The sequence below is a fragment of the Typha angustifolia genome, chromosome 14 (assembly GCF_048772165.1).
Source record: "Typha angustifolia cultivar Huaian chromosome 14, ASM4877216v1, whole genome shotgun sequence".
NCBI lineage: Eukaryota > Viridiplantae > Streptophyta > Magnoliopsida > Poales > Typhaceae > Typha > Typha angustifolia.
The window spans coordinates 4,976,981-4,989,652 of record NC_133252.1 but is presented as its reverse complement, the minus strand read 5'-3'; the positions used below and the strand labels follow the sequence as shown (position 1 = coordinate 4,989,652).

Genomic DNA, 12,672 nt, shown 5'->3' with positions numbered 1-12,672 from the left:
ATGTGTAGAATATTTTGCAAATATTTTTCTAAAATTGTACAGAGCTGAATTTAGCTAATTAAATCAAATCCTAACATACTAAGACTCTAACTAAATCAAATAACCAAATAAGATAATTAGATTCAATCTATTGAGCCTAATCTCTTTTTGATGTGATCCGATCTGACCCGGTTCGTATCAATCCACCATGCTTTCGACCAACTTGTCCTCAAGGTGTCTATGATGTTTCCCAAACCTTTCGTATTTGCCGAATCATTTCCACCAACATCTGAGCCGAGTCTAAGAGCACAGGACTTGTGGAGGAGGCCATGGCTCGGCCAAGTGTAACACAATGTAGCGCGTTGATTTGTGCTCGACCAATTAGTCCAAGGCTAAGATTTAACTCACCCACAATCCAATGTACACTCGAGTCTAGTCTAGGTCTCGCGCAAGGGCTGAGCTGTTTAGGCTTTGGCACATTGCTTATGGGCTGAGAAGGTTGTCCTTTAGATTAGTAAGAAACTTGATGGGTAGCCATGACCATAGGATCGGGCCGTCGAGGTATGGGATCCTCGATATTTTTCAAAATTCAATGCCCTCAATTAATGGCTCGTGTGGCGATTAGTGATGGTTGATGACCGCTTTGGGATTCCTAGCTGTCGGTGTGGGCAACAAGGTCTCCTTTGATGGTGATGTATACCTTGGTGGTCCTTGGTTAGGCACCGATCATCATCGATGATTCCTTTAAGATCGGTTATGGAACGATTCTTTCAAGATCTGGATGTAGTACAGGAATCAGTCCACGTAACCGTGGAAAAATATTTGTCAAATAATCTCTGATAGTTAGACAATTACAAAACAAAGTGGATTAGATTCTTAACCTCCTTCTCTACAACTTTTGTATTTATGCCCTTCACAGATTCGAACTTCAACTGGGAAAAAAATACGAAATAACATGGGTGATGGTGGTGGTGACGGGTGGAGTGGATGTTAGGGTTATGGATGGGTATGGAGATGAAGGTGGATGATGGATGTTATTAAGGGATATAGACGAATGGAACGAAGTGGTCGAGATCCCAAAGAAGAGGTGTGGCTCGACTGTCGAGGGAGGTTAGAAGTTAGGAGAAACCTTGCCAATGATAGAGGTGGAAAGATGGTGAAGAGGGAGGAGGGAGAGAGTATAGAGAGAATATAGGAGGAATCAATAATCCAATAGCATTATAAATTTGGCGGCCATCCACATATTTATAGAGGCTAGCCAACAAGTCCTAAAATAATATGTAACCCTAATTCTAGAGGATTCCCACTGATTGCGTTCGAACGCACAAAAGATGTTCTCTGTATGTGTGAAAGCGATGCAAGCATTCAAACGCGAGTGTTCGAACTTGCCAGACCACGTTAGAACGGTCTTTTTGCGTTCTCTCTATTTGCAAACTTGATACAGGCGTTCGCAAGGGCGTTCGAACGCGACCACTCCTGCATTTGAATGCGACCACTTCTACGTTCGAACGCGACCTACAGGAATTTATTTTAATGAAAATAAACAACTAATGTAATAAGAAAAGATTCTAATTAAGTGTATCAGCCCACCACGCTTCCCCTACCTTGCCCTCAAGGTGAAAAGTCGAGGAAATGCTCCAATATATCAGTCTCCAACTCCCATGTCACCACATCAGATGGCTTGCTAAGCTACTTAAATAGAATCTCAATCTTCAATCTGGAAACATGTCGTTGTCGGCGTCTAGCAAGTACATAAACTGGCTCTGCAATCTCTATCTCCTCCAATGGATTCGATAGGACTGATCCAACGATCTCATGATCTCCAATGCGCTCACTCAGTAATGAAACATGGAAGACAGGATGCACTCTTGACCCCTTCGGTAGCTCTAAACGATATGCAACCGGACCAATACGCTCTAACACCCAAAACATACCAAAGTAGCAATGTGCTAACTTTTGGTTACGCATCCGACGCAAGGTCACCCGTCGATACGGTTGCATTCTCATAAACACCCAACTGCTGATGTCGAACTCGTGCTCTCTATGGCTATGATCATAAACTTGTTTTATACGGTTTTGAGTAAGTTTAAGATGAGCACGCAACCTCCTCAATGTGGTGTCTCTATCCATCAAAGCTAAGTCCACCTCCGTCCTGTCTGTAAATGCCACTGGATCATAAGCACGTAATGTCAGAGCTGTGCGCCCATACACCACCTAAAATGGAGTCATGCCAATGCTGCTATGGTAGACGGTGTTATAAGACCACTCCGCCCACAGTAAGAACTCCAACCATCATCTCGGCATCTCTCTAATAAAGCACCTCAAATTTTGCTCAATGTCTCAATTAACTACGTCGATTTGGCCGTCCGTTTGTGGATGGTAGGCCGAACTAGAGTTCAATCGAATCCCCTGCAATCTGAAAAACTCAGTCCAAAAGTCGCTCATAAATACATGATCACAATCTGAGACAATCGTGCATGGCATGCCATGTAATCGAGCAACATCTCTAACAAAAATTTCAACCCCGACTTGGCTGAAAACGGATGTGATAATCCTAAAAAGTGAGCATAATTGTTCAATCTGTCAACCACCATAAAGATAATAGAATAATCACGTACCAGCAGAAGACCCTCTATAAAGTCCATAGAAATGTCTTCTCAAATACGGTTCGGTATAGGTAAAGGCTGTAGTAATCCGGCCAGTTTCAATGTGGTTGCCTTAGCCCTTTGACAGACTTCGCAAGCACGAATAAAACTCCTCATATCCCGCCTTAATCCTAGCCACGTGCAACTCTGAGATATTCTCCTATAAGTCCTCAAGTCACCCTCATGACCAGCCTATAGAGTTTGGTGGAAGTGCTCCAATAATTTCTACCGTAATCCATCATTGCGGGCACCCGAATGCATTCGTGGTCAAGCAGCAAACCGCTTCGATTCTCCAACTTTGGATGGTGCTCCGAATCGTCCAACACCTCCTGCAACAATCTCAAAACATCTGGGTCAGATGTACATGCATAGCTCAGCTTGTTAATGAAGGGAAAGGTAGGAGAAGTATAGGTTGCAAGCTCGGCGGTATCGGGTTGGCGCGATAGTACATCCGCCGCTTTATTTACCGTTCTCTTCTTGTATTAGATTTCATAATCATACCCCAATAATTTTGTGACCCTTCTCTGCTGTGCCGAAGTGTGTATGTGCTGTCCCATAAAGTATGGAAGGCTCCGTTGATCGGTTCGGATAATGAATTGCCTATTGATCAAATAAGACCTCCACTTTGTCACCGCATGAAAAATGACAAACATCTCTCTCTCATAAGTTGATAATTGCTTAGATTTTTATGAAAAAGCCTTACTAAGATAGGCAATGGGATGTCCTCCTTGCATTAGTATAGCTTCTATGCCAACACCCGACGCATCACATTCCACAATGAACTCTTTAGTGAAGTCTGATAGCTATAGAACGGGTGCCATCGTAATTGTTGGTTTAAGTTTTTTAAAGGCTATCGTGGCTACATCTGTCCATCTAAAAGAGTTTTTCTTCAACAATGAAGTGAGAGGAGCAGTGATCTTGCCATATCCGGCGATAAATCAACGATAATATCTGGTCAGCCCCAAAAATTCTCTCAATCCGGTGGTAGTATTAGGAATAGGCCAAACGGTCATGCATGCAACCTTTTGAGGATCCGTCGCTACACCATTTGCTGAAATGATGTGGCCTAAATACTCCACTTGTGGTACTCCCCATAGGCACTTGGACTTTTTGATCTTTAATTAGTTTTGCTTCAACAATTTCAGCACGTTCTCCAAATGTCGCCAATGCTCCAATTCAGTCCTGCTATACACCAAAGTGTCATAAAAAAATATCAAGACATACCTTCGCAAGAGAGGCCAAAATATATCATTCATGAGGCCTTGAAAGGTAGTTGGAGCATTGGTGTGACCAAAACGCATCACCTGGAACTCGCAATGCTCGTCCGGAGTTCGAAATATAGTTTTGTGCACATTCGCCGAGTGAACTCTAATTTGATGATACTCGGCCCTCAAGTCAAGCTTGCTAAATATAGTCGCCCTATAAGCTCGTCCAGCATCTCCTCTATAACCGGAATAGGATACCGGTCCTTGACGGTAATAGCATTTAGTGGCCGATAGTTGACACAAAAACGTCATGTCCCGTCCTCTTTTCGCACCAATAGCATGGGAGATGAGTATGAGCTATGACTTGGTTGTATGAGACCTTGCTCCAACATCTCGGCTACCATCTCGGAAATAACTTCTTTTTACACATGTAGATACCGATATGGCCTCACATTTGCTGGTGCAGCCTCGGGTACAAATTCTATGCGATGGTCCATTGTTCGCCTCGGTGGCAACTCCTGTTGCTCCTCAAACAGTCCAGAACTCGTTTTAGGCTCATCTCCTACTGGTCTTAACTGAAGAAAATAGGCCAAATCATATGCACAAGGCAGCCCCACCATAGGGCGCATCACAAGAATCAGCGAAGACCGAATGCTATCAAGCTGCACATCTTTGTTTTCCTATTTAAATTTCATTCACATACTCTGAAAATTAAATGTGATGGGTCCCAAACTCTACAACCACTGAGTACCAAGGACAATGTTCACTCCTCGCAGCGCCAACGGATACAAGTCCACAATGATGTCGTATCCTTATACTCATATATTGACCTGGCGACACAAGCTCTTCGCCTGAAGCTTCGTGCCGTCTCCAATAGCATTGTCAAATCCCGTAGTCGGTTAGGCATCCAAACCCAATCTCCTCACTAACCTCTCGTCTAGAAAGTTGTGTGTATTCCCTGAATTGATAAGGATGTGCACACAGTGCTTTCTAACGAGTCCGTCTACTCATAACGTCCTCGGTACGGAAGTACCCGAATATGCATGCATCGATATTTCAGCTTGGATATCTTCCTCTGCACCCACCTCAGCAGCCTCCTCATGGATCTTCTTGATACGATTCGGACTTCACCGACATCGTCTCAAGCTTGGATTTACCTTAGGATAAGATTGAGTTTTAGGATAAGATTGAGTTTTAGGATAAGATTGAGTTTTAGGATAAGATTGTGTTTTAGGATAAGATTGAGTTGTTGGTTAGCCTATAAAAGTATGTGTAGGGCAACCAAAATTATTATTGATTATTGAGAATTGAGTTTGCCTTGCCTCCTTCATCTTCTTCGCTCTCGTTCCCTCAATCTCCCCGGCAACGCCGCTTCTAATCTCCCTCGACAGGCCAATCACCCTAGTCCCTTAGGAGTGGCCCTCTTCTCCCCCTTCTTCCAATTTATCCATCGCTATCTCTAACCTTTCCATCATCCATAACCCTTCCACCATCACTTTTACACCGGTGCCACCCCATCAACACCGGCCCTCCACAATCCACCATTACCTAGGATTTCGTGCCTTCATCCACGGAATCCAAAACAGAGTATCCTGACGTTCGTCCATTAAACGAACGATATTTCGAGATCCCCATCTCCGATTCGCCTGAAACTAGATCCGTTGGAAAGCTCTTTTCCGGGCCTACAACATATCAAAATTTCACAGCGATCCAACGGCGGGATATTTCGGGATCTGATCTCAAAGTTCCGTGCAAGTTCGTATCAATCTGGTATCAGAGCCTATAGCCGAGGAAGGATCGTAACAAGCTGGTATCAGAGCCATAGCCAAAAGGGAGGTTCGTAACAAGCTGGTATCAGAGCCTATAGCCGAGGAAGGATCGTAACAATCTGGTATCAGAGCCACCGTTCCTCGGACAAGCGCTTCCAATGACGATCACTCGATCTAATAGGAATACGGAAGAACCTAGCGTTCTATCCATGTTGGGGTCTATTTCCAAACAGATTGCCATCAACAAGCAAATAATGATGGAGATGATGCAGGAAATACGGGCATGGACGAAACCTTTTTCAACAAGCAAGGCAATCACAAGACAGCATTGGGAACCCTCCACAACATACCCAACATCCTCCACGGCCTCCCCGTTCATCACAAAAATAGGGGAAAGTTCGGCTATCCAGCAAGAGCGAGATTCTACACCTCGACCTATGGTCAGCCGCAACGAACTGCCACCAACTACAATGAGATCTGCAACCATTGTAGCAGCCCTCGGAACCTCCACATCTTCCCATGCACCGGAGACCTTGTCGACAAATCGCGAAGTGCTGGCTACGCCACACCTGGTCGCTGGATATCCCTCATCAGGAATCCTCATCGGTGGTGAAGGAGATGATCCGAAACCGCGAATTTCGACACTTGGGCGGCCTTTCACTAGCTCCCTTTGCAACCATAGTGAGTCGGCAACTAAGAAGAAATCGCATATGGCCTCCAGCGATCTTCTACCATTCTCCTCGGTCAATCGACAGTCGACCACGACAGCTTCATCACCAGCGATGACGTTGCAGCTCCCTGCCAAGCTACCACTCAAAGGAGAAGGCCACGATCTTCCACCCATGGCAGCTGAAAGTGCAGATGTGGCTGGACATCGAGGAGAAGAAGTTGAGGAGCAACATCACGCGGAGGACACGATGGCCAAAATCTCCCTCCACGCCTATTCGGGGACAGCTGCGCCAAAGACCTTGCGGGTGAACGGTGTAATCAAGAAAACCACAGTGAGAATCTTGATTGACACTGGGTCCACCCACAACTTCATTGACATGAGGCTCCTTAGGAAGATTGGGCTCGAGTCGGAACCCACGGAAGGGTTCGATGTGACGATTGGAGATGGCACCACCTTGCGAGCAGATTCTATTTGTGGAGGTGCAGAATTGAAGGTGCAAGGCCAAACTTTCACATTGGATCTTTATCCATTGGCCTTGCAAGGTGCCGATATTGTTTTAGGGACCCAATGGCTTCGGAGCTTGGGGCCCGTGACCTTTGATTTTATAAGCCTCACATTGACCTTTTGGAGAGATGATCAGAGAGTGTTGTTGGATGGAAGTAAACCGCTGCTTGAACTTTCAAAAGAAAGGGAGCTCGCTTCTTTCTCGGCACCCACTTTTCCTTTCTTTTCAGATCTACGGAGAGCCAGTGCAGAGGATAGTGATCTGGTCCGACTCATGGAGGAGTTGAGAGAGAACCCCTCAAGCAACCCCGAGCACGAGGAGCGCAATGGGTTAGTACTAGAGCACGGGCGAATCAAGGTACCCCGAAACGAAGAGCTACGGAGGCTATTGATGGCACACTTCCATGATACTCCTATAGCAGGTCATGAAGGGGTATTACGTACTTACAAGCGGCTGGCCCAAAACTGTACTTGGACTGGGATGAAGACGGACGTGAAGAAGTATGTGCGTGAATGTCAAATCTGCCAACGAACCAAATCAGAGGCACTCAAGCCTAGCGGGCTACTGCAACCACTACCGATACCAGAGCGTATTTGGGAGGATATCTCCATGGACTTCATCGAGGGGCTGCCGGAAGTTCGAGGACAATCGGTGGTGTTTGTTGTGGTGGATAGATTGAGCAAGTATGCACATTTCATAACATTGTCTCACCCGTTTTCAGCAAAAAGGGTTGCTGAAATTTTTGTTCGGGAAGTGGCACGCTTGCATGGGATGCCTAGGACTATCGTGTCAGACCGGGATCGCATCTTCATAAGTGAGTTTTGGTCCGAGTTCTTCAGATTGCAAGGGACTCAAATCAATCTTAGTTCAGCTTATCACCCCGAGACGGATGGCCAAACCGAGGTGGTGAATCGTGGACTAGAGCAATACTTGCGATGCTTTGTGGCGGATCGACCAAAGGATTGGGTCAAATTTCTTCCCTGGGCTGAGTGGTCATACAATACCGCTCATCACTCAAGCATTGGCATGACCCCATTTGAGGCGGTTTATGGGCGCACTCCCCCTGTCTTGCGTGCCTACGATAGACTCGCGGCGACGGATAGGACTGAGCTTGACTTGGAGCTTGCTGATCGAGATGAAACATTGAGACGGCTCAAGACTCACCTAGCCACAGCACAAAACCGCATGAAGCAAACGCATGACAAAGGCAGACGTGAGCGAGAATTTGAGGTTGATCAATTGGTGTTCGTTCGAGCTCAACCGTATCGACAATCCACATTGAGGCCAATTTTGAACCAAAAGTTGGGATACAAGTACTATGGTCCGTACCGAGTGCTACAACGAATCGGTCCAGTAGCTTACCGATTGGACCTACCTGAAGGAACCAGGATACATCCCGTCTTCCATGTCTCGGCATTGAAGGCCCAGATCGGGCCTAACCATGTAGTGGGTTCGACCTTACCCGAACCAATGGAGGAAGATGGCTCCACTGAGCCGGTTCGAGTCCTAAGTCGTAGGAGAAGACGCCAAGGATCCAGATTAGAGACTGAAGTGCTGATTGAGTGGTTGGGCAAACCTACTGACGAGTCTACATGGGAGCTAGAGGCAGACATCATGGATCGCTTCCCAAATTTCAAACCTTGAGGACAAGGTTGCGGAAGCGTGGTGGATTGATACGATTCGGACTTCACCGACATCGTCTCAAGCTTGGATTTACCTTAGGATAAGATTGAGTTTTAGGATAAGATTGAGTTTTAGGATAAGATTGAGTTTTAGGATAAGATTGTGTTTTAGGATAAGATTGAGTTGTTGGTTAGCCTATAAAAGTATGTGTAGGGCAACCAAAATTATTATTGATTATTGAGAATTGAGTTTGCCTTGCCTCCTTCATCTTCTTCGCTCTCGTTCCCTCAATCTCCCCGGCAACGCCGCTTCTAATCTCCCTCGACAGGCCAATCACCCTAGTCCCTTAGGAGTGGCCCTCTTCTCCCCCTTCTTCCAATTTATCCATCGCTATCTCTAACCTTTCCATCATCCATAACCCTTCCACCATCACTTTTACACCGGTGCCACCCCATCAACACCGGCCCTCCACAATCCACCATTACCTAGGATTTCGTGCCTTCATCCACGGAATCCAAAACAGAGTATCCTGACGTTCGTCCATTAAACGAACGATATTTCGAGATCCCCATCTCCGATTCGCCTGAAACTAGATCCGTTGGAAAGCTCTTTTCCGGGCCTACAACATATCAAAATTTCACAGCGATCCAACGGCGGGATATTTCGGGATCTGATCTCAAAGTTCCGTGCAAGTTCGTATCAATCTGGTATCAGAGCCTATAGCCGAGGAAGGATCGTAACAAGCTGGTATCAGAGCCATAGCCAAAAGGGAGGTTCGTAACAAGCTGGTATCAGAGCCTATAGCCGAGGAAGGATCGTAACACTTCTCTAGACAATATTCATCATTAACAACCTCATCATCATCCTCAAGACCGTCGATAAGCATTACACTCCCGATCGCTTTAGAACACCGATGATCGGGGGTGAAATGCTCATCACATCGAAAGCAAAGGCTCTTCGCTCCACCTGGGTAGGTGTGAGAGTTCGAACGGGGGGTCTTGTGCCTCCTCTAATATCGCAAGAAGGTCTCAAAGGTGGTCGTAGTCTAGTACTCATAGCCATTGTTTTTTAACTCGCAGAATTTCTAGTCGGGGTTTTAGGTGGAAACTGCTCATCTCGGTTGCCCCAATTGATTTTCGCTGCCATCTTTAGAGCCTTATGCTTTTTCTCCATCCTCATGGCCTTCTCAAAGACCTCCTCAAGAGTAGTAGGATAAAGAGCACGAACATCTACCTGCATCTCATCCCGCAGCCCTAAAATAAATGTGCTCATCAATGTCGGTTCGGGCCAAGGTGCTCAGCTTGGTAATCCAATACGGTCATCCTCTGAACCATCTTGCTTAATGTGGGAGCAAAATCTTCATATGCTACTGTCCCAAAGCTTGGTAATCCAATACTGTCGTCCTCTGAATCATCTTGCTTAATGTGGTAGCAAAATCTTCATATGCCACTGTCATAAATCTACGTGTAATTCTCCTATAAAAATCAGAAAAATCAGCAATTATCAACTTATGAGAGAGAGATATTGGCAATTCTGCATCCGGTAACAAAGTGGAAGCCTTTTTTGATTGGGACAGCGTATACACACTCCGGCACAATAGAGATGGGTCACAAAATTGCTAGGGTATGATTTTGAAATTCAATATAAGAAGGGAACCAAAAATAAAGTGGCAGATGCACTATCGCGCCAACTCGATACTACTGAGCTTGTAGCCTATTCTTCTCATACCTTTCCATTCCTTGATGAGCTGAGGTATGTATGTACATCTGACCTAGATGTTTTGAGATTGTTGTAGGAGGTGATGGATGATCCGGAGCGCCATCAAAAGTTAGAGAATTAAGGAGGTTTGCTACTGGACCGCGGATGCATTTACTGCCCGTAAATGATGGTTTGTGGTAGAAATTATTGGAGCACTTCCACCTAACTCTAAAGGCTGGTCATGAGGGTGTCTTGAGGATTTATAAGATAATATCTCAGAGTTGCACGTGGCCAGGATTAAGGTGGGATGTGAGGAGTTTTATTTGTGCTTGCGAAGTCTGTCAATGGGCTAAATTCTGGTTGCATATCATTTAGAGCTGCCAGAGGGGTCGAGAGTGCATCCTATCTTCCATGTTGCATTGCTATGTGAGCGGATTGGAGATCATGAGGTCATTGGATCAGTTCTACCAGAGCCATTGGAGGAGATACAGATCGTAGAGCCAGTTCGTGTACTTGCTATGCCGATGACAACATAGTACCATATTAGAGATGGAGATTCTAGTTGAGTGATTTGGTAAGCCATCTGATGAGGGGATATGGGAGTTGGCAACTAATATCGTGGAGCGTTTCCCCGACTTTACACCTTTAGGGCAAAGTGAGGGAAGCATGGTGGGCTGATATACCTTGTTAGAGTCTTTTCTTATTGTATTACTTATTTATTTTTATTAAAATAAAATTTCTGTAGGTCACGTTCGAATGCAGGAGGGGTCGAGTTCGAATGCCCTTGTGAACGCCTACATCAGGTTCACAAATATAGAGGACGCGAAAAGTGCGTTCGAATGCGGTCGGGAGTATTCAAACGCTTGTATCACGTTCGCTCATACAAAGAATGTCTTTTGTGCGATCGAACTCAATAGGGCGCGTTTGAACGCGATCTACGAGATTGCACTAGGATTAGAGTTAGTTATTGCATTAGGGATTGTTGGCTAGTCTCTATAAAGGTGTGAATGGCAACCAAATTCAGAATGCTATTGGATTATTAATTTCTTGCCTCTTATCTTCTCTCTATTCTCTCTCCCTCCTCTCTTTTCACCATCCTTCCACCTCTACCGTTGGCAAGGTCTCTCCTAACTTTTAATCTCCCTCGTCTGTCGAGTCCTCCCTCTTCTTTGGGATCTCGACCACTTCTTTCCCTTCGTCTATATCTCTTAACCACATCTACCATCCACCTTCATCTCCATTATCTTCCATAACCCTAACATCCACTCCACCCGTCACTACCACCATCATCCGCGTTCTTTCATATTTCATCCCAGTTGTAGTTCGAATCTGTGAAGGGTGTAAATACAATAATTGTATATCAGTGAGTTACGAATCTAATCCACTTCGTTTCGTGATTTTCTGACTATCGAAGAATATTTGGCGAATATTTGCTTACTATTACGCGGATTGATTGCTGTAATAAATCTAGATCTTGGAGGAATAGTTTCGTAGCCTATTTTTTGGTACCGTAACACATTATAATCCCATGCGTATTCATGCTAGTCTATCTCATGCATACTCTTACTAAAAATTATTTTGACATAAAATAAGACTAGTATAATCATCTCTAATTATCTATAGTGAATGATAAAACATACTTGACTATAATCATCTTTATATAAAATTATATTATCATGTTAGAAGTCAAAGCAGAATATGTATACGTAATATATAATATATTATAATATGGGAAAGCTCTCTATAAGGGAAGACTACTAACAGTCTGATCAGAAGACACAAGCTATGTATCCCTCACATCCATCAACTGAGTGTCAACTCATCGCTAGCAAGGTCCATAGGGTCTCAATAAAGAGGTTGGAAATGTTTAAGTGTAATATAGAGTTAGTCATTTACCCAATTAAACTCTTTTTGTGTAAAATATAATTATTTATTAAGTTTAGAATTACTTATTTATTTTTCCTAAATAACTAGACATATATTGTAGATATAATTCTAATACTATAAATATAATATTATCCTAAAACTGCTAGTTACAAAATAGGAATAAAGAGAGTTATTCTCTTCTATATAAAAAGATAAAGAATATATATGTATATATATACATATAAATATATTAAAAAAAGTATATACAAGAATTTAATTATAACTAATTGTGATTCTTACTCTATCTTGATTAATCAAGAACTACATAGTCTTTACTTAATTATACATAATAATTAATTAATGAATTACTAAGACCAGTATCTCATTTTGTACACATTAGTATATGATAAATTGTTAAAATTACTAATATGTATATATTATCAATATTAGTGTATCTCTATAAATCTCTTGATTATATTTAATGAAGCTATCTATTAATCTAATAAAACATATATATGGTGCTGGGTTGAGACCAACACTCTTGCAACAAGGAGGAAAAGAAGACTGAAAAGGAAGAAGAGAACGAGAAGAAGAGAGAGAAGGGAAAGGACGAGAGCTAGGATGGAGAGGAGGGGTCTGGCTGCTACTAGCTGCTCGAGTTTGGCAAACCCAAGACAACTAGAGAGAAACTGAGAGAAAGAGAAAGAGGATA

The 12,672-nt window shown here is 43.8% G+C and overlaps 1 protein-coding gene across 1 annotated transcript; it reads left to right on the top strand.

The window, feature by feature from the left end:
• The first annotated feature begins 5,124 nt into the window (after positions 1-5,124).
• Positions 5,125-9,146, top strand: LOC140776273 (uncharacterized). The gene is made up of 2 exons (XM_073119924.1): positions 5,125-5,665; positions 5,706-9,146. Exon 2 carries the CDS (start codon positions 5,757-5,759, stop codon positions 8,415-8,417), a length of 2,661 nt encoding a protein of 886 aa, XP_072976025.1. The 5' UTR covers positions 5,125-5,665; positions 5,706-5,756; the 3' UTR covers positions 8,418-9,146.
• Positions 9,147-12,672: the final 3,526 nt, after the last annotated feature.

Coding starts and splice junctions, on each gene's coding strand:
- LOC140776273 (XM_073119924.1), top strand. CDS start 5,757: ATGACGATCACTCGATCTAATAGGAATACGGAAGAACCTAGCGTTCTA.